Consider the following 25,705-nt stretch of genomic DNA (forward strand, 5'->3'; position numbering starts at 1 on the left):
ATGAAAAGTATCAAATCTTATAGTTTTTGACCTGAAACATTCGAAAATGCAAGTTAAATGTCCAGGAAACCAATAGTTTAAGAAATACAAGTGTATAAAAATGTACGTTTTTAGTGACGTTTGACAGGTTACAATGACGCCATGTTGCTTCTACCCATCTTCTGATTGGTCCGCACGAAGGTTCGCGCATAAATTTGAAATCTGTTCATTTATTTCAGGTATCATTTGTTAACTCTATCAATTTTTTTATTCAACTGTTATATTCTTGTTAGCATCATTCTCAGAACCGTGTTTTATTGTTGCTGTGTTTTTTGTATGTTTTATTGATTTATTGTGTGTTTTTTCTATCTTCTATTTATTTTTTGTGTGTTTTTTCTATTTTTTATTTATTTTTTATATTTTTTGTGTGTTTTTTCTATTTTTTATATTTTTTGTGTTTTTTTGTATATTTATATATAAGAATGAGTACGATAAAGTATAACTTATGCAGGTATTTGAATTTTATGTGTTATTTTCTTTATACATTTTAATGTTCTGTATATTTTGTATGTATTATCTGGATTTTTGTGAATTTTATTTAATATGATTTATGCAGCTTGCCCGCTTCGAAGGAATCGGCTGTTTAATGGGCCAAGGAGAAGGGACTTCTTCGTACTACAAAGAATTGTAGTACCCATCGACGGCCCATGAAGCTTTACGCAGGCGGGGAACACGGTCTTGGCCGTTTCCGATGCCCTGCTGGCCGCGGTAACTGCAAGCAGTACGCGGCCACAGTCGATTCCTTCTTTCAGGATGTCCGTCTGCCGTTGCATAAGGCAATAAAGTGAATTTTCATTTGAAATCATTTGATTATTAATTTCAATTAAATTTATAATCGTTTCTTATATATACATTTTTTTTTAAGGCTTATGTATTGCTTCACTTCCGACTTCTCCTACGAGGTTACCGCAACGGAGGTATCCGACGTAGGAGAAGACCAGGAAGTATTATCAACGGACACGATTGCAGCGTGGTTCCGCTATTGTCGGGAGATGATAGTGGACCACGTTTGCAAAATGCAAGCGGGCAAGCCGAAATTAGGCGGGATCGATGAAGGAGGTTCTGCAATCGTTGTACAGGTAATTTTGATACTGTTTTTCATTAATTTTGTTATTATTCCTGTCTTCTACTACTGCACTTTAAATATTATTTCAGATCGATGAGGCCAAATTCGGCAAGCGCAAGTATAACCGTGGCCGTATCATCGACGGCCACTGGGTACTTGGCATGGTCGACACATCGACCAACGATTGTAGAATGGTTGTCGTTCATGACCGGGAAGCGGCAACCTTGATCCCCCTAATCAAAGAAAACGTTGCTGCAGGCAGTGAGATCCATACGGACTCATTTAGGAGTTACATGGGTCTCGCTGCTGAAGGATTCACCCATAAGATGGTGAATCATAGCGTCGAATTTGTTGGTAATTATTTCAGTTTGGTTAGGCTATATTAAAATTTCCGGCCGCCGCAAAGCGGCCGGTTACATTGGTGTGATAATAAATAAATGTTTTGTGTATCTTTTAATTACAGCGCCTGATGGAACTCATACGCAACAAATCGAAGCTAACTGGCGACCGGCAAAGGATTGGATCCGCGGAAGAGGCCGCTTCCACGACGAAGTCTTTGCCGATCGCCTGTTTGAGTATTTGTGGAGAAAATTCTGTAAATCTCACACAATTCATCTTATGGATTCCTTGATCGCAGCAATCAAGGAGCAGTACGTTTTCGAATAAGGTAACTTGAACTTAGTCACTCAAACGAACCAATCAGATGATGGGTAGAAACAATATGGCGTCATTCTAACCTCTCAAATGTCACTAAATACGCACATTTTTAAACACTTGTATTTCTTAAACTATTCGTTTCCTGGACATTTAACTTGTATTTTCTAAAATTCCAGGTCAAAAACTACAAAAAAAAGGACCCCTTAATTTGTGGTCCCCCAAAACGAAGTTTTACCAAAAAATATGATATACAGCTAATGGATACCTACTATTTGCACTTTAATGTGATCAAATATCTTAAATAGTTTCCGAGAAAAAAAATGATAAAGGTTTTGAGTTTTGCCCTCATATCTCCCTTATCAGAGGGGGTAGGGGGTTGAAATTGCACACAATTGTTGTTTACGCAAAAAGCATTATGTGGTATAAATATCAACCGAAAGTGTTGCTGGGGCCGATTCACTATGCTTATACGGCTAGACCCTTTGTGAAAATTTTCCGGACGTGACAGATACGACGTGATCGTTTCTCGGTAGATTCGTTCTTTAAACGATTAGAAATTCTGCTTAGCCGACGTTTGTCTTTCGTTTATCGTTTCGCGCGATTCTTTCGAACTAGCATATTTTCGCTTTGCAGACAATCTCAAACGGCGATCGTCAGTAGTTTCTTCACGCCGTGCCTCTGCGTTTCTTTCGCGTTCTTTAGAAAGACGTAATTGTTTCACATCGTCCGATTCATTCGCACGATTCTTTCTCATACGGGATGCACCTTTTGTAGGTCTACCCATAATTATATATATCGGATTGTTTTCACAAACAATAATTCGCTCGAGGCAGAATTGGCCAGTTTCTTTGTATTCGCTGAAAGCAGAATTTGTTTATATTCGCTGAAATCAGAATTCCTTTCTCTTATATTCGCTGAAAGCAGAATTGTCCGTTTCTTTAGATTCGCTCAAAGCAGAATTGTTCTGTTTGTTTTCGCAAACAATGATTCGCTTAAAGCAGAATTGAACCCTTTTCCTTGTTTATATTTTCAGAAACAATGATTCGCTCACAGCAGAAATTGTCCGTTTCTTTAGATTCACTCAAAGCAGAATTGTTCTGTTTGTTTTCGCAAACAATGATTCGCTTAAAGCAGAATTGAACCCTTTTCCTTATTTATATTAAATTTAATTAAAAAAAAAAAAGTTAGAATTATAACAATATATTTGATTATATACCTATCACTATCTTCAACGGAATGTATCATAAATTCAATTGATGACAGAGTCGCAAGATATTAATTCTAACTGATTGCTGCTCGTCGTTCGTAACTTGGTCGAGGGAAAGAGTGTGCGTCTGATTGGTCGTGCCCCACCTTTGCTCAGACGGTTTGTATGTCCCTCCTTTCCCCTGCGCCGGCTAATAAAATTGTGTGACATTGCCCTACTACATACTACAGTAAAGACTCGATAAGTGTTCAGAATTTGGGACCGGCGAGGAACATTTAGCGAACAGAAGATTCGATTCTGCTAACCGTTTGTATTTTGCCGACGTCGACGAACATAGAAAGAGACAGTCTAATAAAGAAGAAAGAGGGACTGAGAGTCGAGGTGGTCGTAAAAAATTAAATGCCTACATATCGGTGAGACAATACTAATGCAACAAACAAACTTTTTTTTTATTCTTTTTTAATAAAACTTTCACTAACATATTGGTGAGATTTTCCTGATTAAAATGAGACCAAACACGATATTGTTATGACAATTGCTTATGATGATTAGGCTTGTAAATGTTCGTCTTTTCTTGCTGTCTATCTGTGTTGGTCGACGTCGGCAAAATATAAAGAGTCTAAGCATCTTTCCCTTAAGGCGATGCGAGCGTCGAGGCCGAACTCCGAATTCCGCGTCGGTAAAACAGTCAACGTTTCATCGAAAATTAGGCTGAACAGAAACTGATTTCAGCGCTACCTCAGTTATCGCATCCAACTAACGGCATGCTATGCTACGTCACTTTTCACATACACCTAAATGACACACGGATGCTACGATAGCTATATTATGTACGTGACAGATAAAATATAAAATACGATACTGTACACATGACCTATGAAATATATGAATGTCCTAACTCCTTCAGGCAAATGTTATATATACATTTCTTGTAATATAACATAAGCATGGGAAGAATATTCCTACAAAATAATATGTCCCGAGAAAGAGTGTGAACGAGAGGAGAGTGATTGATGTGAGATAATGAGAGGCAGAAAGAGAACTAGAGCGATTATGGGTATACGTGAAAAGGCGAATAATAAAGATTATAGTATTTTGGGCACAAATCCCGTTTATTTCGTACATACAGGAAAAGGAATATGGGAATAAATGATAATAACGTAATTTGTGATATATATTTTTATGTATAAATATAAGAAAATGAACGAAATATAATAAAATGTAATAGAATAAAATAAAAGAATATAATAAAATGAAATAAATATAACAAAATGAACAAAATATAACATTTATTAAACGGAATACAATAAAATAAATCTAAGAAATATAATAAAATGAACGAAATATAAACGAAATACAATAAAATAAATCTAAGAAATATAATAAAATGAAATAAATATACATGTACAATAAAATAAACAATAAAAAACGAAATATAATAAACTAATAATAATTCAAATTGATAATAGTGCCTCCTCCTCTTCCACCGCGACCGCGGCCACGACCCAGATCGCGTGACGGCATTATCTGCCGTCTGAGGCTATTGTATTGCCTCCGCAATCTTCTGAACCGCAGCCGTTCAATTGTCCTGATTGACTGTAAAAATAAATATTACGTTATTATTCATAAACATTGGATAGAAGAAGGTAGTAACATAGAAACAGGAACGTAAAAAAACGACTTACTATACGCTGCTACGGCTCATCCGGCTGGTACAAATTCTCCAGCGGCGACCGCTGTACCTGTTCCGTCTGTTGTGTAAAAAAAATTATGTTATTATATATAAATAAATAATATCAAAAATGGTACAAACATGAACGTAAAAAAAACGACTTACGATATATCTATCACGTTTCATGTCTTCTAACTTTTTTTGAAGATCTTGTATTTGCTGCTGCAGCTGCAGCAGCGGGTCCGGCTGCGGTTTCCGCGGCTGCGGTTGCCACAGTTCGTGCGGCTGCGGCTGCGGCTGCGGTTGCACTTGTTGCTGCAGCTGCAGCAGTATTTCTGGCTGAGGTTCTTCATTCCCCTGTTTATTCTGTGTAGTATCTAAAAAAAAATATATAATGAAATATAAATGGATACATATATAATAATATAAAAATAGAAAGTAAACATGGATGATACTCCGGAAGACAAAAGCGTGAATTTATTAGTGAATGTATGTGTGGCCAACTTCACTGCAACAAATATAACAGACGATTATTCTAATGCAAGAATTCTTTCAGAAACCTTTGCAATAGTCGTCTGTTTCATTGTCTCTTGGACACGCGTGTAGAAAATGCAATTTTCTAACTGTTTTATTTCAGCCTGTAATGAAAGTTTAAAATATGACATTTGTAAAAAATATGTCATGTGTATGCTAAAAATTTCATTCTCGATCGGTTAATGCACTGAGAAGTTACAAGTAATTTATTTCTGAAAATCCTGACTTTTCATGTAAGAAGTCGCAATTCTCTGACCGATCTCGATTAAATTTTTAGCATCCTCATAACATATTTTTTACAAGTGTCATATTTTAAATTTTCATCACAGGTTGAAATGAAAAAGTTAGAAAATTACCTTTTCTAGTCGCGTGTCCAAGAGATAATGAAACAGACGACTATTGCAACGATTTCTGCAAGAATTCTTGCAATAATTGTTGGAATAATCGTCTGTTATATTTGTCGAAATTAGCATGCACATAACTTCTACGAAACACATATTTTCAATTTTCATTATAGGCTCACATAAACCCACTGTATATGGGACAAAGCAAAAAATATTTTTGTTACAAATGGTAATTGTCAATGACACTCGCGAATTAAAGAAAACAAGAAACACTTACTGTCGCCTTTTTCCATTTTGCACCGGAACCTTCTTCACCCTGCAAGTTCCACGACGCCAGTGAAATTGGAAAACGAGAGCGCGTTGGCGTTTCGTTTCTTTTTAGAGCGTTGCCATGGTTGTCGTTATTTATTTCTTTATAACAATAAGGCATCTTCGCATAGAAGCCATACATATATATAAGACGTCTTCGCATAGAAGCCATACATATATATTATTGATAAAATTTCCAAGCATTTGTGATATAAACAACCACAAATGGGAAATAAAAAAAATACCAGGAGAAGACTCTCCCTCAAAAAATCTTATAGAAAACTGTAAGTGCTAACAATTTATATATACATTTCAGTAACTTGTGTGAATTGTCCTACATTCGTTTTACTTTGCAGGCGACGGAAAGAATGGGAATCGTCGGCAACGACGATTCAATCTGATGCAGTTTTGGAAGACAAATATTTCGAAAATAAAGATGCGGGGCGCATCCCAGAATCGAAAAACGTCCTATTCACAAATGAAAATAAAGATGATGCGGGGCGCATCCCAGAATCGAAAAACGTCCTATTCACAAATGAAAATAAAGATGATGCGGAGCGCATCATAGAAAACGAAAACGTCCTTTCCGCAAATGAAAATAAAGATGATGCGGGGCGCATCATAGAAAACAAAAACGTCCTTTCCGCAAATGAAAATAAAGATGATGCGGGGCGCATCATAGAAAACAAAAACGTCCTTTCCGCAAATGAAAATAAAGATGATGCTGGGTGCATCCCACAATCTGAAAATGTCCTTTTAGCAAATAAAGATGTACAAGTACAAAAATACGTCCTTTCCGCAAGTAAAAATAAATATGATGCTGGGTGCATCCCACAATCTGAAAATGTCCTTTTAGCAAATAAAGATGTCCAAGTACAAAAATACGTCCTTTCCGCAAGTAAAAATAAATATGATGCTGGGTGCATCCCACAATCTGAAAATGTCCTTTTAGCAAATAAAGATGTACAAGTACAAAACGTCCTGGACGATAGCGACGACAATCTCGTCGTAGACGTCGGACACGAAGATATGGGACGTATTCCTGAAAATGTGCCAGATGGCCGCCGCATTGTTGACGTTCAGTTCTTTTGGAATGAAATACATAGAACGTTCGACAATCATGCGCGAGGTATTGAATGTCATTTTCGCGATTGGAAAATGATCGGTAGTCGCCAGCATGGGTGTCTGACACAGTTTTTCTTCAAGTGCCAAATGTGCAATTACGAAGATACTGTTTGGTCGGAACCTATGAATTCAGATATAATGAATGTAAATGAGGCCACGACGATCGCGACTGTTACAGTCGGAATCGGCTATGCACAATTAGAAGAATTATGCGCCGCCCTGAATATGCCTTGCATGGCTGAAACGACGTACCGGAGGTACCGTGAAAAACTTGTAGATCAGTTTATGAAAAGCGCAATGCATACCATGCAGGCAGCAGGTGAAGAAGAAAGACGATTAGCTTTTGAAAAGAATGAAGTCGTCGACGGTATCCCATATATAACTGTCATAGCGGATGGTAGCTGGATGAAAAGATCGTATGGAACGAATTATAATTCACTTTCCGGTGTCGGTGCCGTTGTAGGTTTCCGCACAGGAAAAGTTCTGTTTATCGGCATACGCAATAAATACTGCACAATATGTGATATAGCAGAACGAAAAGCTACATCCCCAAAACATCATAAATGTTATAAAAACTATGATCGTTATGCCAGTTCTAGTAGCATGGAAAGTGATGCTATCGCTGACGGTTTCAAATGCAGCATTGAAATGCATGGCTTGATATATAGAACGGTTGTTGCCGACGGTGATGGTAACGTATATCATACTATTGTAACGACCCGATAATCAAGCGCAATATCTTTTTGTTTTCATTTTCTTTATTGTAATTAATTTTTATATTTCATACAAGGTGTTCTATTTTATTTTTATTGTTAATATTTAATGTATAAATTTCTGTAATAAACATTTTCATTTTTCGTCGATAACCGAGTCTGTTAAATACATCGATAAAAGTTTAGTCGATAAGTCGGACGGTAAAACAGTTTACCGATAAATTATCGACGTCCGACCGCGCACGCGCGAGCGCAACCCCAGTAACCATACGGTGGGGTAGTATTCTAGAGTGGGGATGCTGGACCACCACGTGACGGGAAAAACCCAGCTACCCCAAGAACTCTATGCGGAAAAAAAGTGCCGACTCAGCAAAATCTGAGTATAAATAGAGGCGTTCCGCACAGTTTCATCGCAGATCTTCTCAGACCTCGGTCTGAAACAGACAACACTCTGATCAGTAGAGAAGAGCTTGCGCTGAACTGTCTAGGCAGCGATAGAGAGCGAGCTACAGCTAATTCCTACTATTCCACTGGTGGCGTGCAGGACTACGGATCAGTGGACCTCCTATTCGCGGTGCGCAACGTGTTATACAGGTGTTACGCTAAGCCAACACTCAAGTGTAAAGAGTTAGCGAGGAGCGGAGCTCCTTGAACGGCCTGCGTCTAACACGGCTCTGGTATAACCAGAAACCGATTGCGACCTATAGGAAGGGTTAACTTGATTCCAATAGTCTAGCACAAACCTCTGGAGTTTAGTTTCCATAATTATTGTTGAACACAAACAGAGTATTGACTGTATAAGAAGACCACGCCACATTCGCGTTAGCGCTATCGATTATTACGATTAATTACAATTATTAATTTTTACTTACATATATTAATTACTAATTACATATTTTCAATTGTATTCCCAATCTAGGGCGAAATAATTATAATTTCTTATTGTATTCCAATTTCTAGCCGCACTTATTGTAATACTAGCGATTTTGTATTATATTTCAATATTCACTTACCTTTCTATTTTTGAATAAACATATTTTCATTCAGTTTCTAGCACATTAGTGTTTGGATTTCACTCCTTAACCGCACACCACACAAACCTATAATCCTTAACACATTGATTACGAGTCGCCTTCTAAGGGAACCGCTCTCCCTACAAGTCGGTGCAGTAACGTACTCATTCTGGGTCGTTACACTATTGTAAATAACAGACCTTACCGAGAGCAAAAAGTAACCGTTAAAAAAATTGAGTGTACCAATCACTTACTTCGTAATTTATGTAAAAAGTTGAGACACGTTGCTGAAAAAACGCAAACGAAGGGTCACAGAGATCGTGGCTTTGTTGTGTACCGAAATATAATTAAAAAAAATATTTTGAATATTCGTAGAGCTATCGTTTTAGCAGTAAATGCGCGAAAACAAGAAACAGGGCCTCAGCATATCAAAGCTAGAGAACTTCAGAAGGACATTTTAAGTATTCCTAGTCATATATTTGGTGAGCACAAGGAGTGCAATAGTCGCAGCCATACGGGTATGCGTGACGAAAAAAGAGCTGAGAAAAATTACGTTCCATCTTTGAAATTGTACGGTCTGTATATCGAAGTCGAGAAAGCCATACGATTCCTCAGCTGCTATTCGGATAGTTTGTTAATGAATGTGACAAACAATCCCGCAGAAACATTTAATTCAATTATCTGCAAAGAGATTGGTGGAAAACGTATTAATTTTGGTGCAAGAGGTTCCTACAATGCCCGAGTTGCAGGAGCTGTTACGCAATACAATACGCAACAAGTACTTACAGAAATGCATAAGAACATGTGTAAAACTGTTCCACCACTAGTAAAGAGATTGGAGGAACGGCGGCAGAGAAAAGTTGCGAAAACGAAAGAATTGCGAATGACCCATGGCAAGAGAAGGAAATTTAAGCCGGTGCAAGGAACGGATAAATATTATGGTCCAAACTCGCAAAGACCAGATCTTCCGAGTGATATGCTGCTTCATCTTCGCAAAGAACATTTTGAAAAGCTTGCTGATAATGCAAAAAATCGTACAATAATAGAAACGAATACAAGAGAGCAAAACGATTCAGATTTATGGAGAGCTTTAAAAGAGGAAATGCTAACTGCTTCGAATTTTGGAGCAGTATGTCGCATGAGACAAACAACGTCCTGCGCAGCAATGGTGAAAAACATTTTATATCCTCCACCTGTCGATACCGCTGCTATGAAATACGGCCGCGATAAAGAACACATTGCAAGAAAAGACGTAGCGAACGTAATGAAAACAAGAATTCGAACTTGTGGATTGTTCATTGATCGCAACATTCCATACTTGGGTGCATCTCCTGATGGACTTATCGACGATGACGGTTTACTTGAACTGAAATGCCCACAATCTGCTGAGAATTTGACAGCGATAGACGCAATAGAAACAATACGTCACTTACGAAACATCTTCGATAAGAGAGATATAGAAGAAATGAATAGGAAGCACCAGTATTTCTACCAAGTACAAGGTCAGTTGCATATAACGCAGCGGAAGTACTGTATTTCGCTATCTGGACACCTAAAAGCAAACATATGATCTACGTAAATAGAGACGACGCGTTTTGGACAAATCATATGGAACCTTTCCTAACGCGTTTCTACGAAGAATGCATGCTTCCGGAAATATTGGACAGCCGCCACAATAGACATATGCCTATTAGAAATCCAGAATACATACTACGGGCAAAAGAAGACGCATCAATTCAAAAATCTAGTAGAAAAATTGCAAAAAAGCGTACATATGAAAACATGATACAGAACAGTGTTGAAGCATCAAATATGACCGTTGAAGCAGTAAATAGCGAGTGTGTCATTGTCAGTCATTCCGACCAAGAAGAAAACTTCATAGATGATGATGTAGGATACTATATATTGGAGACTGCTGTTTCTTCCGTAACTGACGTACAGAAAAATGTACTACCTGTACAAAGTAAATTAAACGATGAATCGTTAGATCGATTTTTGCGTGTCGTCAGAGAAAGTACTCCTTTTGAAACGCAAAGTGTCCTATACTTACAGTTTACAAAATTTATCAAGCCCTGCTGTAGTGACAAAAGCGTGCAAATAATTGGAGGCAACTGTTCTGATCACTGGCGAAGTATCTATTTCGACGGCCGCAAACTCCATGTATACGACAGTCTACCTGGCAGTGCATACGACAAGCTCGCAGAGGAAGAAAAAAAATATATTGCATTACGATTTCCTCATATTCGCAAAAAGGATATACTTTTTGAAAGGGTTCAGGCGCAACCAGATTGTTACAGTTGTGGTGTATACGCGGCGGCATACATCACTACCATAGTTTTGGGTGGAAACCCTTGCTCAGAAAACTATTCCCATGACGTACAGCGCCTGGGACGTCACTTTGTGAATATTATTGAAAATAATATACTCTTGCCCTTCCCGACAAAATAAGAGAATAGTAAGTAATTGGAGTAATGGTAAGTAACTGTTGGAGCATAGGTATACATACACTACAATCTCGGTTAGTGCATTCGGAACTGAATGCGAACTTGAACCGTGTACAGAACACGTTTAGAGAATGAGTTCGGCTCGCGTTTGATGAACCGTGTACAGAACACGTTTAGCGAATGAGTCCGGCTCGCGTTTGATGTGGTGGCAGCCGCGAATCGACCCAGAGTACAGGAAAAAAAAAGTTTTACCCGTATACGTGTGAGACAATACTAACGCAATCAAAATAAAACCTTTTTATTTTGAAAATGTTACTAACGTATTTGTGAGATTTTTCAGACTAGAAAAAGATCAAACATGACATAATTTGAATCATAATTATTTATTTACTTATTTATATCTAAATAAGTAAAAATAATGCAAATTATATGGTGTTTGGTCTTATTTTAATCAGTACAACCTTACAATTACATTGCTGAAAGTTTCATTTTGGAAAAATGAAAAATAAAAAAGTTATTGTTGAATTAATATTGCCTCACTCAAATGTTTTTTCTCGGGACCTTCAATTCTCGGACCTCTTTCTCTTACGCTATTTGTCCGTGTCCTTCTTCCAGCGTCACATTTTCGTTACCTATTTATCGAATATTTTGGCGTAACGCAAAATCAGGAGAGTCCAGCATAATATTACATTCTATGCTGAAAAAACATACTAACTTATCTGTCTAAAAAAATTTTAATAACTCTGGCAACAGATTTATTTTCGGAATGCTTTTTATAATCAGTATTTCACCATTCTCCTGTACAGATCGTGTGTAGCAGTAGTGACTGGAAAATAAATCCAGGATATTTTGTGCCGCTGAAATGAAATAATGAATAGTACATATAATAAAGGTGATCGCTGTATGTATTTCCTTTCTAGACAGTAATGTTCAGTATGCGAGTGTGGGAGAGAGAGGAATAACAAAGTGTGAATGTCGGTGACGAGCGGGTCAAAGCAATATTTCAAAACCATAAAAAAACTATCGATATAACACATTGAATTCTGCCCATAGATGTGCATCTGCGACAACACATGCATAAGTGTTCGTCGCCATCCGCTGGCCATTTGGCTTCTGTTTAGAAACGAGGGTCGAGCGAGAGTAAAGGTTTCGTTCACAAATGCATATATGAGACTTCAAGAAATGTGTATGTACTGAAATTCAATTAGAAGTGAATATTATTGATGTGTGGGTTAGAATTCGACTGCCGTAAAGCGGCCGGCAACGTTTTTTTTAAATAATAATAAAGAAATATAAAAAGAAGTTGTAAGAAATGAACAAAAGCCATTAAAAATAAGTATTATATATCTTATTTATTATTACGGCCGCCGGATTACATATATACCCTAACCATTTACTTGTAATTGAGTTTGAATAGTAGACATTTCTTGGAGTCTGGTATATGCAATTGTGAACGAAACCTTTACTCTCGCTCGACCCTCGTTTCTAAACAGAAAAAAATGGCAAACAATCTGACGCATATGTATGCTGTAACAGATCGACAACTACATATAAACAAAATTGAATGCATCTATATCGGCAGCTTTTTGCGAATATCTCTGAAACTAAGCGAGAACGCTCCTTATATGTATAATAATTTTTATAACATATCCAAAAATCATCGAAATCGGGAAGGACGTATTTGTTCTGTAGTTTCACCAAAAAAAAGAATAATAATAGCAACGAAAAATAATGATAGTACGTCTTGTGACACATGGGTTGAAAATCGATATCGTAATCGATAGAACGTCGCGTGAAAAAGAAATCATCGCCTCTTCCAGGCTCGAACTTCACATTCTCCACGGTACATTGTATCGTCGTCGACGGTTTGGTCGACGCACACATATTCACATATGAGCTGCGAATGAGCGCGCGCGGTCGAGCGCAGAAAACGAACGAACTGCGCCCTACAGAAAAAACGAGGAACTAAATTTGTGGTCTGCTTTATCTTTTTGATGTTTTTCGCGAGTGAAAATCTTATAACACAAATTTCGTCTACCTCGAGGCTTGTACATCATCCCTTGGGTGCTCGTTTTGTTCTATCCGCCCCAAAGAAGGGCACTCTGGTCTCTATTTGGACATACGATTCGCAAAAATGTTTATATTACGAATAAATTGATGCAGGTGAGTCTGATCCGCCATTTTCTTCACCGTTGACAAACATAAATTTCAATATTTTATAACTTTTTGACGATTTGGATAATATAAGGACCAGAGTGCCCTTCTTTAGGGCCTCCTGAATACGTCCTTCAAATTTTGTTGCATTCTGTTCAGTAATGACGACGTAATTTGTGTTGAAAGTTCTAGGGATTTTTCTAGGGACTGTCGGTAAAGTTTTCGACGCTCGCATCACCTTAAGGTGATGCGAGTGTCGAGGCCGAACTTCGAATTCCGCATCGGTAAAACAGTCAACGTTTCATCGAAAATTAGGCCGAACAGAAACTGATTTCAGCGCCACCTCAGTTATCGCATCCAACTAACGGCATGCTATGCTACGTCACTTTTCACATGCACCTAAATGAAACACGGATGCTACGATAGCTATATTATGTACGTGACAGATAAAATATAAAATACGATACTGTACACATGACCTATGAAATATATGAATGTCCTAACTCCTTCAGGCAAATGTTATATATACATTTCTTGTAATATAACATAAGCATGGGAAGAATATTCCTACAAATCGAATGTCTAAAGTTATTTAAAAGAATATAATAAAATGAAATAAATATAACAAAATGAACGAAATGTAACATTTATTAAACTAAATATAATGAACAAGAAATATAATAAAATGAACAAGACATATAATAAAATGAACAAGAAATATAACAAAATGAACAAGAAATATAATAAAATGAACAAGAAATATAATAAACTAATAATAATTTAGATTAATAATAGTTCCTCCTCCTCCTCTTCCACCGCGACCGCGGCCGCGGCCGTCTGAGGCTATTATTATCTGCCGTCTGAGGCTATTGTACTGCCTCCGCAATCTCCTGAACCGCAGCCGTTCAATTGTCCTGATTGACTGGAAAAATAAATATTACGTTATTATTCATAAACATTGGATAGAAGAAGGAAGTAACATAGAAACAGGAACGTAAAAAAACGACTTACTATACGCTGCTGCGGTTCATCAGCCTGGTATAAATTTTCCAGCGGCGACCGCTGTGTCTGTTCCGTCTGTTGTGTAAAAAAAATTATGTTATTATATATAAATAAATAATATCAAATATGGTACAAACATGAACGTAAAAAAAACGACTTACGATATATCTATCACGTTTCATATCTTCTACTTTGCTTTGAAGATCTTGTATTTGCTGCTGCAGCTGCAGCAGCGGGTCCGACTGCGGTTTCCGCGGCTGCGGCTGCGGCTGCGGCTGCGGCTGCGGCTGCGGCTGCCTTGGTTGCTGCGGCTGCCTTGGTTGCTGCGGCTGCCTTGGTTGCTGCGGCTGCCTTGGTTGCTGCGGCTGCGTCCGCAACCGCAGTTGTTGCACTTGTTGCTGCAGCTGCAGCAGCATTTCTGGCTGAGGTTGTTCATTATCCTCTTTATTTTGTGTAGTATCTAAAAAAAAATATATAATGAAATATAAATGGATACAAAAATATATAATGAAATATAAATGGGTGATACTCCGGAAGACAAAAGCGTGAATTTATTAGTGAATGTATGTGTGGCCAACTTCACTGCAACAAATATAACAGACGATTATTCTAATGCAAGAATTCTTTCAGAAACCCTTGCAATAGTCGTCTGTTTCATTGTCTCTTGGACACGCGTGTAGAAAATGCAATTTTCTAACTGTTTTATTTCAGCCTGTAATGAAAGTTTAAAATATGACATTTGTAAAAAATATGTCATGTGTATGCTAAAAATTTCATTCTCGATCGGTCAATGCACTGAGAAGTTACAAGTAATTTATTTCTGAAAATCCTGACTTTTCATGTAAGAAGTCGCAATTCTCTGACCGATCTCGATTAAATTTTTAGCATCCTCATAACATATTTTTTACAAGTGTCATATTTTAAATTTTCATCACAGGCTGAAATGAAAAAGTTAGAAAATTACCTTTTCTAGTCGCGTGTCTAAGAGATAATGAAACAGACGACTATTGCAACGATTTCTGCAAGAATTCTTGCAATAATTGTTGGAATAATCGTCTGTTATATTTGTCTAAAAGCATGCACATAACTTCTACGAAACACATATTTTCAATTTTCATCATAGGCTCACATAAACCCACTGTATATGGGACAAAGCAAAAAATATTTTTGTTACAAATGGTAATTGTCAATGACACTCGCGAATTAAAGAAAACAAGAAACACTTACTGTCGCCTTTTTCCATTTTACACCGGAACGTTCCGTTCTTCACCCGGAAACTTCAACGACGCCAGTGAAATTGGAAAACGAGAGCGCGTTGGCGTTTCGTTTCTTTTCAGAGCGTTGCCATGGTTGTTGTTGTTATTTATTTCTTTATACAATAAGGCATCTTCGCATAGAAGCCATACATATATATAAGACGTCTTCGCATAGAAGCCATACATATATATTATTGATAAAATTTCCAAGCATTTGTGATATAAACAACCACAAATGGGAAATAAAAAAAATACCAGGAGAAGACTCTCCCTCAAAAAATCTTATAGAAAACTGTAAGTGCTAACAATTTATATATACATTTCAGTAACTTGTGTGAATTGTCCTACATTCGTTTTACTTTGCAGGCGAAGGAAAGAATGGGAATCGTCGGCAACGACGATTCAATCTGATGCAGTTTTGGAAGACAAATATTTCGAAAATAAAGATGCGGGGCGCATCCCAGAATCGAAAAACGTCCTATTCACAAATGAAAATAAAGATGATGCGGGGCGCATCATAGAAAACAAAAACGTCCTTTCCGCAAATGAAAATAAAGATGATGCGGGGCGCATCCCAGAATCGAAAAACGTCCTATTCACAAATGAAAATAAAGATGATGCGGGGCGCATCACAGAAAACAAAAACGTCCTTTCCGCAAGTAAAAATAAATATGATGCTGGGTGCATCCCAGAATCTGAAAATGTCTTTTTAGCAAATAAAAATGTACAAGTACAAAAATACGTCCTTTCCGCAAGTAAAAATAAAGATGATGCTGGGTGCATCCCAGAATCTGAAAATGTCTTTTTAGCAAATAAAAATGTACAAGTACAAAAATACGTCCTTTCCGCAAGTAAAAATAAAGATGATGCGGGGCGCATCCCAGAATCTGAAAATGTACTTTTAGCAAATAAAAATGTACAAGTACAAAACGTCCTGGACGATAGCGACGACAATCTCGTCGTAGACGTCGGACACGAAGATATGGGACGTATTTCTGAAAATGTGCCAGATGGCCGCCGCATTGTTGACGTTCAGTTCTTTTGGAATGAAATACATAGAACGTTCGACAATCATGCGCGAGGTATTGAATGTCATTTTCGCGATTGGAAAATGATCGGTAGTCGCCAGCATGGGTGTCTGACACAGTTTTTCTTCAAGTGCCAAATGTGCAATTACGAAGATACTGTTTGGTCGGAACCTATGAATTCAGATATAATGAATGTAAATGAGGCCACGACGATCGCGACTGTTACAGTCGGAATCGGCTATGCACAATTGGAAGAATTATGCGCCGCCCTGAATATGCCTTGCATGACTGAAACGACGTACCGGAGGTACCGTGAAAAACTTGTAGATCAGTTTATGAAAAGCGCAATGCATACCATGCAGGCAGCAGGTGAAGAAGAAAGACGATTAGCTTTTGAAAAGAATGAAGTCGTCGACGGTATCCCATATATAACTGTCATAGCGGATGGTAGCTGGATGAAAAGATCGTATGGAACGAATTATAATTCACTTTCCGGTGTCGGTGCCGTTGTAGGTTTCCGCACAGGAAAAGTTCTGTTTATCGGCATACGCAATAAATACTGCACAATATGTGATATAGCAGAACGAAAAGCTACATCCCCAAAACATCATAAATGTTATAAAAACTATGATCGTTATGCCAGTTCTAGTAGCATGGAAAGTGATGCTATCGCTGACGGTTTCAAATGCAGCATTGAAATGCATGGCTTGATATATAGAACGGTTGTTGCCGACGGTGATAGTAACGTATATCATACTATTGTAAATAACAGACCTTACCGAGAGCAAAAAGTAACCGTTAAAAAAATTGAGTGTACCAATCACTTACTTCGTAATTTATGTAAAAAGTTGAGACACGTTGCTGAAAAAACGCAAACGAAGGGTCACAGAGATCGTGGCTTTGTTGTGTACCGAAATATAATTAAAAAAAATATTTTGAATATTCGTAGAGCTATCGTTTTAGCAGTAAATGCGCGAAAACAAGAAACAGGGCCTCAGCATGTCAAAGCTAGAGAACTTCAGAAGGACATTTTAAGTATTCCTAGTCATATATTTGGTGAGCACAAGGAGTGCAATAGTCGCAGCCATACGTGTATGCGTGACGAAAAAAGAGCTGAGAAAAATTACGTTCCATCTTTGAAATTGTACGGTCTGTATATCGAAGTCGAGAAAGCCATACGATTCCTCAGCTGCTATTCGGATAGTTTGTTAATGAATGTGACAAACAATCCCGCAGAAACATTTAATTCAATTATATGCAAAGAGATTGGTGGAAAACGTATTAATTTTGGTGCAAGAGGTTCCTACAATGCTCGAGTTGCAGGAGCTGTTACGCAATACAATACGCAACAAGTACTTACAGAAATGCATAAGAACATGTGTAAAACCGTTCCACCACTAGTAAAGAGATTGGAGGAACGGCGGCAGAGAAAAGTTGCGAAAACGAAAGAATTGCGAATGACCCATGGTAAGAGAAGGAAATTTAAGCCGGTGCAAGGAACAGATAAATATTATGGTCCAAACTCGCAAAGACCAGATCTTCCGAGTGATATGCTGCTTCATCTTCGCAAAGAACATTTTGAAAAGCTTGCTGATAATGCAAAAAATCGTACAATAATAGAAACGAATACAAGAGAAGAAAACGATTCAGATTTATGGAGAGCTTTAAAAGAGGAAATGCTAACTGCTTCTAATTTTGGAGCAGTATGCCGCATGAGACAAACAACGTCCTGCGCAGCAATGGTGAAAAACATTTTATATCCTCCACCTGTCGATACCGCTGCTATGAAATACGGCCGCGATAAAGAACACATTGCAAGAAAAGACGTAGCGAACGTAATGAAAACAAGAATTCGAACTTGTGGATTGTTCATTGATCGCAACATTCCATACTTGGGTGCATCTCCTGATGGACTTATCGACGATGACGGTTTACTTGAACTGAAATGCCCACAATCTGCTGAGAATTTGACAGCGATAGACGCAATAGAAACAATACGTCACTTACGAAACATCTTCGATAAGAGAGATATAGAAGAAATGAATAGGAAGCACCAGTATTTCTACCAAGTACAAGGTCAGTTGCATATAACGCAGCGGAAGTACTGTATTTTCGCTATCTGGACACCTAAAAGCATACATATGATCCACGTAAATAGAGACGACGCGTTTTGGACAAATCATATGGAACCTTTCCTAACGCGTTTCTACGAAGAATGCATGCTTCCGGAAATATTGGACAGCCGCCACAATAGACACATGCCTATTAGAAATCCAGAATACATACTTCGGGCAAAAGAAGACGCATCGATTCAAAAATCTAGTAGAAAAATCGCAAAAAAGCGTACATATGAAAACATGATACAGAACAGTGTTGAAGCATCAAATATGACCGTTGAAGCAGTAAATAGCGAGTGTGTCATTGTCAGTCATTGCAACCAAGAAGAAAACTTCATAGATGATGATGTAGGATACTATATATTGGAGACTGCTGTTTCTTCCGTAACTGACGTACAGAAAAATGTACTACCTGTACAAAGTAAATTAAACGATGAATCGTTAGATCGATTTTTGCGTGTCGTCAGAGAAAGTACTCCTTTTGAAACGCAAAGTGTCCTATACTTACAGTTTACAAAATTTATCAAGCCCTGCTGTAGTGACAAAAGCGTGCAAATAATTGGAGGCAACTGTTCTGATCACTGGCGAAGTATCTATTTCGACGGCCGCAAACTCCATGTATACGACAGTTTACCTGGCAGTGCATACGACAAGCTCGCAGAGGAAGAAAAAAAATATATTGCATTACGATTTCCTCATATTCGCAAAAAGGATATACTTTTTGAAAGGGTTCAGGCGCAACCAGATTGTTACAGTTGTGGTGTATACGCGGCGGCATACATCACTACCATAGTTTTGGGTGGAAACCCTTGCTCAGAAAACTATTCCCATGACGTACAGCGCCTGAGACGTCACTTTGTGAATATTATTGAAAATAATATACTCTTGCCCTTCCCGACAAAATAAGAGAAAAATAATATATGCACTGTTGGAGCATAGGTATACATACACTACAATCTCGGTTAGTGCATTCGGAACTGAATGCGAACTCGAACCGTGTACAGAACACGTTTAGCGAATGAGTTCGGCTCACGTTTGATGAACCGTGTAGAGAACACGTTTAAAGAATGAGTTCGGCTCGCGTTTGATGTGGTGGCAGCCGCGAATCGACCCACAGAGAGTACAGGAAAAAAAAGTTTTACCTGTATACGTGTGAGACAATACTAACGCAATCAAAATAAAACCTTTTTATTTTGAAAATGTTACTAACGAGTAAAGGTTTCGTTCACAAATGCATATACGAGACTTCAAGAAATGTGTATGTACTGAAATTCAATTAGAAGTGAATATTATTGATGTGTGGGTTAGAATTCGACTGCCGTAAAGCGGCCGGCAATGTTTTTTTTAAATAATAATAAAGAAGTATAAAAACAAGTTGTAAGAAATGAACAAAAGCCAAATAAGTATTATATATCTTATTTATTATTACGGCCGCCGGATTACATATATACCCTAACCATTTACTTGTAATTGAGTTTGAATAGTAGACATTTCTTGGAGTCTGGTATATGCAATTGTGAACGAAACCTTTACTCTCGCTCGACCCTTGTTTCTAAACAGAAAAAAATGGCAAACAATCTGACGCATATGTATGCTGTAACAGATCGACAACTACATATAAACCAAATTGAATGCATCTATATCGGCAACTTTTTGCGAATATCTCTGAAACTAAGCGAGAACGCTCATTATATGTATAATAATTTTTATAACATATCCAAAAATCATCGAAATCGGGAAGGACGTATTTGTTCTGTAGTTTCACCAAAAAAAAGAATAATAATAGCAACGAAAAATAATGATAGTACGTCTTGTGACACATGGGTTGAAAATCGATATCGTAATCGATAGAACGTCGCGTGAAAAAGAAATCATCGCCTCTTCCAGGCTCGAACTTCACATTCTCCACGGTACATTGTATCGTCGTCGACGGTTTGGTCGACGCACACATATTCACATATGAGCTGCGAATGAGCGCGCGCGGTCGAGCGCAGAAAACGAACGAACTGCGCCCTACAGAAAAAACGAGGAACTAAATTTGTGGTCTGTTTTACCTTTTTGACGTTTTTCGCGAGTGAAAAGATTATAACGCAAATTTCGTCTACCTCGAGGCTTGTACATCATCCCTTGGGTGCTCGTTTTGTTCTATCCGCCCCAAAGAAGGGCACTCTGGTCTCTATTTGGACATACGATTCGCAAAAATGTTTATATTACGAATAAATTGATGCAGGTGAGTCCGATCCGCCATTTTCTTCACCGTTGACAAACATAAATTTCAATATTTTATAACTTTTTGACGATTTGGATAATATAAGGACCAGAGTGCCCTTCTTTAGGGCCTCTTGAATACGTCCTTCAAATTTTGTTGCATTCTGTTCAGTAATGACGACGTAATTTGTGTTGAAAGTTCTAGGGATTTTTCTAGGGACTGTCGGTAAAGTTTTCGACGCTCGCATCACCTTAAATGTGCCGAAGGCGAACACTTATCGTGAAGTTGAAGCGAATAAAACCGCTTTTCTCGAACGGGACAGTCTTCTACACGTTAACTGTTCGAAAAGCGAGTCCTGGTTCCTATAAGTGATCGCTTTTCGAGATCGCTGAGGAACATTTAGCGAACAGAAGAATCGATTCTGTAACTCTTTGTATTTTGCCGGCGCGACGTCAACGTAGAAAGAGACATGGATTCGGAGCTGACATAAGGGTTAAAAATTAAATGCCTTATTCACGAAAGAATACTAATGCAATAACATTTTTTTATTTATAAATGATGGTTTGTAAATAAAAATGTTATTAATACATGAAATTTTTCTGATTAAAATTATTCATTTTTACAAAAAATTACGAATAATTATAAAATTATACATACTGTAAAAAAATACAAAAGATATTACAACAATCATGTGAAATTGCAGGAAGATACAAAACATAAGATTAAGAATAATTAAAGAAAAATTACAAAAGATGGTACAAAATTTGAAGAAATTATAAAAAAATAATGAATAAATGATAAATAATAAATGGTAAATTAATGTTAAATGATAAATAATAAATATATTAAGGATTTTTTGTTAATAATTGTTCTAATTCCATTGTTAATTGGCTAGTCCGTACTGAATGAAATTTTAAACACTGTAAAATTTCTTTCACTCTCTCTGGTCGCGAAATTTCATTTAATTGTCCACTATTTTTCTCTTCGTCCTTTTCTTCTTCTGTTTGCTCATCATCTTCTTCGATATCTTCTCTGCAATCCTCGTCACAATTTTCCTTACCCCGAATTCTTTCTTCACGTGTACAGGTTGACAGAAAATCAGTGGCCTCTGCTTGTGATATCTGACCTTCACTCACTGTGGATATGAGTTCTTCTAAATTTTCCTCTTCAGAATCTTCCTCGCCATGTGAAGGGGCCCCAATTAAATTATTCCACCCGTTCCTAATATTTTCGGGTGTGACTTCTGCCCATGCTTGGACCACCATATCAATACAGTCCTTAACTGTGTAATTTTTATAAAATTCATTAATTCCCCCTTCGTGGGTTAAAACAGTTCGTAACATTTGTTTTCTAAAAACTCTTTTTGTTTTTTCAATGATCCCCTGATCCATGGGTTGAATAAGCGACGTTGTATTGGGGGGGGGGAGTTACATAATTTGAAAATTGTCTCGATCTTGCATATCATGTGGAATTTGATGACCTGTACAATTATCTAATAACAAAACTACTTTTCCGCATAGTCATTTTCGTAATTGATACGCACGAACACTCGGTTTAAAATGATTTTCGTACCAATCTATAAATAGTTCTCGATCTACCCACGCATTTTTGGGGGATTTAAATACCACTGGTAATCGGTATAGCGAATGTTTTAATGCCCTTGGGTTGCGATATTTGTATGTCACCAAGGGCATGATTTTATTACCTCCAGTGATGTTGGCACACAAACCTATCGTTACGCGATCTTTTCGCATTTTATAACCACTAACACTTTTTTCAACTGCTAATGTCTTGTTAGGAAAGGCTTTCCAAAACAGGCCGCTTTCATCCATATTGTAAATATTCTCCAGATTAATATCATTGTCTTCAATAAAATGTTTCAACTCTTGAACAAAACTCTTGGCTGCATCTTCATCGGCGCTGGCCTTTTCTCCATACGCTTTAATCAAGCGAATATTATGCCGCCGTTTAAAGTTAGCAAGCCATGATTTGCTGACTTTAAAGTTTGTAGATGATGCCATTTCCTGCTTCAATTCTTCAGCCTTTTCTAATAACACAGCATCGGTCAAGAAATCTCCAAGCGTTCTCCTTTCCGTAAACCAAGTGAACAAACGACGCTCCAATTCTTCATACAGGGTGTCCCAGCTTAAATGTTATAATTCCGTTATTCCGTAACTATTAATGATACAAAAAATTGTTGATATGGGAATTGCACGGTAAAAGGAGGCCTATGTTTTGGCCGAAGTGAAGAATCATTTGCATTATTAGTTTAAAAGATATGATGGTCAAGTTTCGTTTTTCAAATGGAACTATATATTTTTTTTTAGTTCACGTGATAGTGCTTCTCAAGGCGAATTTATTAAGCTTTAATGTATTCACCCGATTTTTATTAGTTTTCGAGATATAACGTTTACAAATTTCCCGATTTTCAGTAGATACGTTTCGGTTTGAGTGGCAAGTCGTAAAAGCGGCCCTATTGTTGTAGTTTCTTATTCTTTGGGTCTGCCGTTCCTAGCGTAGACCCCCGCTGAGGCACTGACTGCTACAATAGGGCCACTTTTACGACTTGCCACTCAAACCGAAACGTATCTACTGAAAATCGGGAAATTTGTAAACGTTATATCTCGAAAACTAATAAAAATCGGGTGAATACATTGAAGCTTAATAAATTCGTCTTGAGAAGCACTATCACGTGAACTAAAAAAAAATATATAGTTCCATTTGAAAAACGAAACTTGACCATCATATCTTTTAAACTAATAATGCAAATGATTTTTCACTTCGGCCAAAACATAGGCCCCCTTTTACCGTGCAATTCCCATATCAACAACTTTTGTATCATTAATAGTTATGGAATAACGGAATTATAACATTTAAGCTGGGACACCCTGTACATCGGTTTTCTCACTTTTTGTCTTTGCCGCAGTCCTTTAGTTTTTGATGCAAATTCTTCAATACGTACAGCATTCCTTTTTATCCGACGAATTGTTATCGGATGCACGCGATGCTTTGCAGCAACGTTTGCAACGGATAACGTTTTTAAATCTTCGAGAACTTGCAATCGTTGATGCATAGACAAATTCACCTTTCTAGTAGACATATTTTTGAAATAAATATGTTTGAAAAATGCACAATTTGTCTATAAATACTTCACTCTGAACTTAAAACTTTGGATATTAAACACTGAACGCTGATATTAAACTGAACCTCGTTGTGCCACGAGTATTTCGTTCTAGCTTTCCTGCCCCTTCCATGAGGGTGAAAAATGTACGAGATTCTTATTTCTGATAGGTAGCTAAACGTTAACCAATAAGGATTTAGTGAAATTCCTGGTTTTTGGCAACGCCCATGAAAAAATCACCGCCTTCAAGGGTGAGTGGAAGGGTGGAAGGATGCACGTGTTAATGACGATACAATATATCTTTAAGGGCACAGACTCCTTCTGCCATGACCTGTATGCGTGCGCTCACACAATCAACGGAAAGCATGCACGTATACGCCATGCGTGAGAGAGACACTCGATTTCGTAGATTTCGTTTTTCGTCTCGATCATTGCACAAAAGAAATTTTCGCGGGTACAGCACCCACGGGTAGACTTCACCACAGGGTGGTCTGGTCCGTTTCAACGCTAATAAACACCATACGTTGAGAAAAATGGTATTTTCGACACTGTAAGATTGAGACAGACGCTGTTGTAAGCAAACAACATGGCTGCCGAATGCTGCGTTCGGCTGCATTTTAGCAAATATTGGACAATTTAATGGTTTTTCCACCCATAGCACACCAGACCACCTTTCCTTGAACTAGCACAATGTCACTGAAATTCGATTTTTCACAATTTATCACTTCTGGAAGACGTAAAACGAAATTTACGATTTGCACGCATCAGACGTCAAATAGACGTAAGAATAGTTCACTGATTTTCCGTCAGCGGCATTGATGGTATATTTGACCATGTTATCATCAGGGTCGATAAATGTAAATTCTAATTTGACATCACAAACGGCTACGCGAATATAGCCACAAGTAAGGCATAGTTGCCGCAACGTATGAAGACTTCTGTTATGCTGTTCACACCTGTTACAATTTTAACCATCAGCATAATGAATCGGCTCGAGCCGAAAAAGAAGTCTGAGAATAAAACAATACATATATTAATGTGTGCAACCATAAATCTTTTTTATTCATATCTATAATCATGTTTTTTTATCAATGAAATTACAGACATATGCCAGATAAATGAATTATAAAACTTGCACATTTTGTAATATTTCGCATATTCTATATGCTAAAGGACATAGAAGGCGATATAAATGTGCTGTTTGTATTCCTATTAATGTATCTATCATTTACTGACGAGATTTTGATTCCTGTCGGGCATACAAAAGGACAGCGCTAACGAAACAGAGGCAGCAAGAACGAAATAATACACATAACGTATGCGACCACAAAACTTATTGGAATGAAAAGTACAGGACATTAATAATGTCAACAGTTTCACTTAAAACTAATTTATTGACTAACTCTTACACTACACTTATACATTACAGTTACACTAATTCTAAACGCGTCTATAAATACAAAACAAAGAATTAGCGGCCGATGCTCACCGGTGACAGCTGATCGCGCGGACGGCGTAATGCGTGCGAGTGCGAGTGAGAAAGGAAGATGACGATACCGATGGCTTGGCGAGACGGACTGTGTTTTGTCGCACGGAACATCGGTTTTGACTTTCGCGAATATTCTCGCCCGCGGATTCGTCGCGATTATTCGCCGAAGATTTGCTACAAAGGGAATAAGAAATAAACAGATATGT

At 37.7% G+C, this 25,705-nt stretch overlaps 3 protein-coding genes across 3 annotated transcripts; 1 reads left to right on the top strand and 2 right to left on the bottom strand.

Annotated features, from left to right (window-relative positions):
* The first annotated feature begins 639 nt into the window (after nucleotides 1-639).
* On the top strand, nucleotides 640-1,736 carry LOC114882236. The gene is made up of 4 exons (XM_046285605.1): nucleotides 640-823; nucleotides 905-1,118; nucleotides 1,195-1,434; nucleotides 1,569-1,736. The coding sequence occupies exons 1-4, from the start codon at nucleotides 687-689 to the stop codon at nucleotides 1,734-1,736; spliced, it is 759 nt and encodes a 252-aa protein (XP_046141561.1). The 5' UTR covers nucleotides 640-686.
* A 2,756-nt stretch (nucleotides 1,737-4,492) lies between these two features.
* Nucleotides 4,493-5,812, bottom strand: LOC123987751 (alpha/beta-gliadin MM1-like). The gene is made up of 4 exons (XM_046285606.1): nucleotides 5,797-5,812; nucleotides 4,807-5,018; nucleotides 4,668-4,720; nucleotides 4,493-4,565 (listed from the first exon to the last, which is right to left on the bottom strand). The coding sequence occupies exons 1-4, from the start codon at nucleotides 5,810-5,812 to the stop codon at nucleotides 4,493-4,495; spliced, it is 354 nt and encodes a 117-aa protein (XP_046141562.1).
* Nucleotides 5,813-14,102: 8,290 nt separating this feature from the next.
* On the bottom strand, nucleotides 14,103-15,604 carry LOC123987792 (RNA polymerase II degradation factor 1-like). Its single transcript, XM_046285790.1, has 4 exons — nucleotides 15,507-15,604; nucleotides 14,441-14,739; nucleotides 14,289-14,354; nucleotides 14,103-14,191 (listed from the first exon to the last, which is right to left on the bottom strand). Exons 1-4 carry the CDS (start codon nucleotides 15,520-15,522, stop codon nucleotides 14,183-14,185), a joined length of 390 nt encoding a protein of 129 aa, XP_046141746.1. The 5' UTR covers nucleotides 15,523-15,604; the 3' UTR covers nucleotides 14,103-14,182.
* Nucleotides 15,605-25,705: the final 10,101 nt, after the last annotated feature.

This window comes from Osmia bicornis, chromosome 5 (assembly GCF_907164935.1).
Source record: "Osmia bicornis bicornis chromosome 5, iOsmBic2.1, whole genome shotgun sequence".
Lineage (NCBI taxonomy): Eukaryota > Metazoa > Arthropoda > Insecta > Hymenoptera > Megachilidae > Osmia > Osmia bicornis.

Coding starts and splice junctions, on each gene's coding strand:
- LOC123987751 (XM_046285606.1), bottom strand. Junction 4,721..4,806: donor TGAAACGTGATAGATATATC/GTAAGTCGTTTT, acceptor TTTACACAACAG/ACGGAACAGGTACAGCGGTC. Junction 4,566..4,667: donor TTGTACCAGCCGGATGAGCC/GTAGCAGCGTAT, acceptor TTATTTTTACAG/TCAATCAGGACAATTGAACG.
- LOC114882236 (XM_046285605.1), top strand. CDS start 687: ATGAAGCTTTACGCAGGCGGGGAACACGGTCTTGGCCGTTTCCGATGC. Junction 824..904: donor CCGTTGCATAAGGCAATAAA/GTGAATTTTCAT, acceptor TTTTTTTTTAAG/GCTTATGTATTGCTTCACTT. Junction 1,119..1,194: donor GTTCTGCAATCGTTGTACAG/GTAATTTTGATA, acceptor ATATTATTTCAG/ATCGATGAGGCCAAATTCGG.
- LOC123987792 (XM_046285790.1), bottom strand. Junction 14,355..14,440: donor TGAAACGTGATAGATATATC/GTAAGTCGTTTT, acceptor TTTACACAACAG/ACGGAACAGACACAGCGGTC.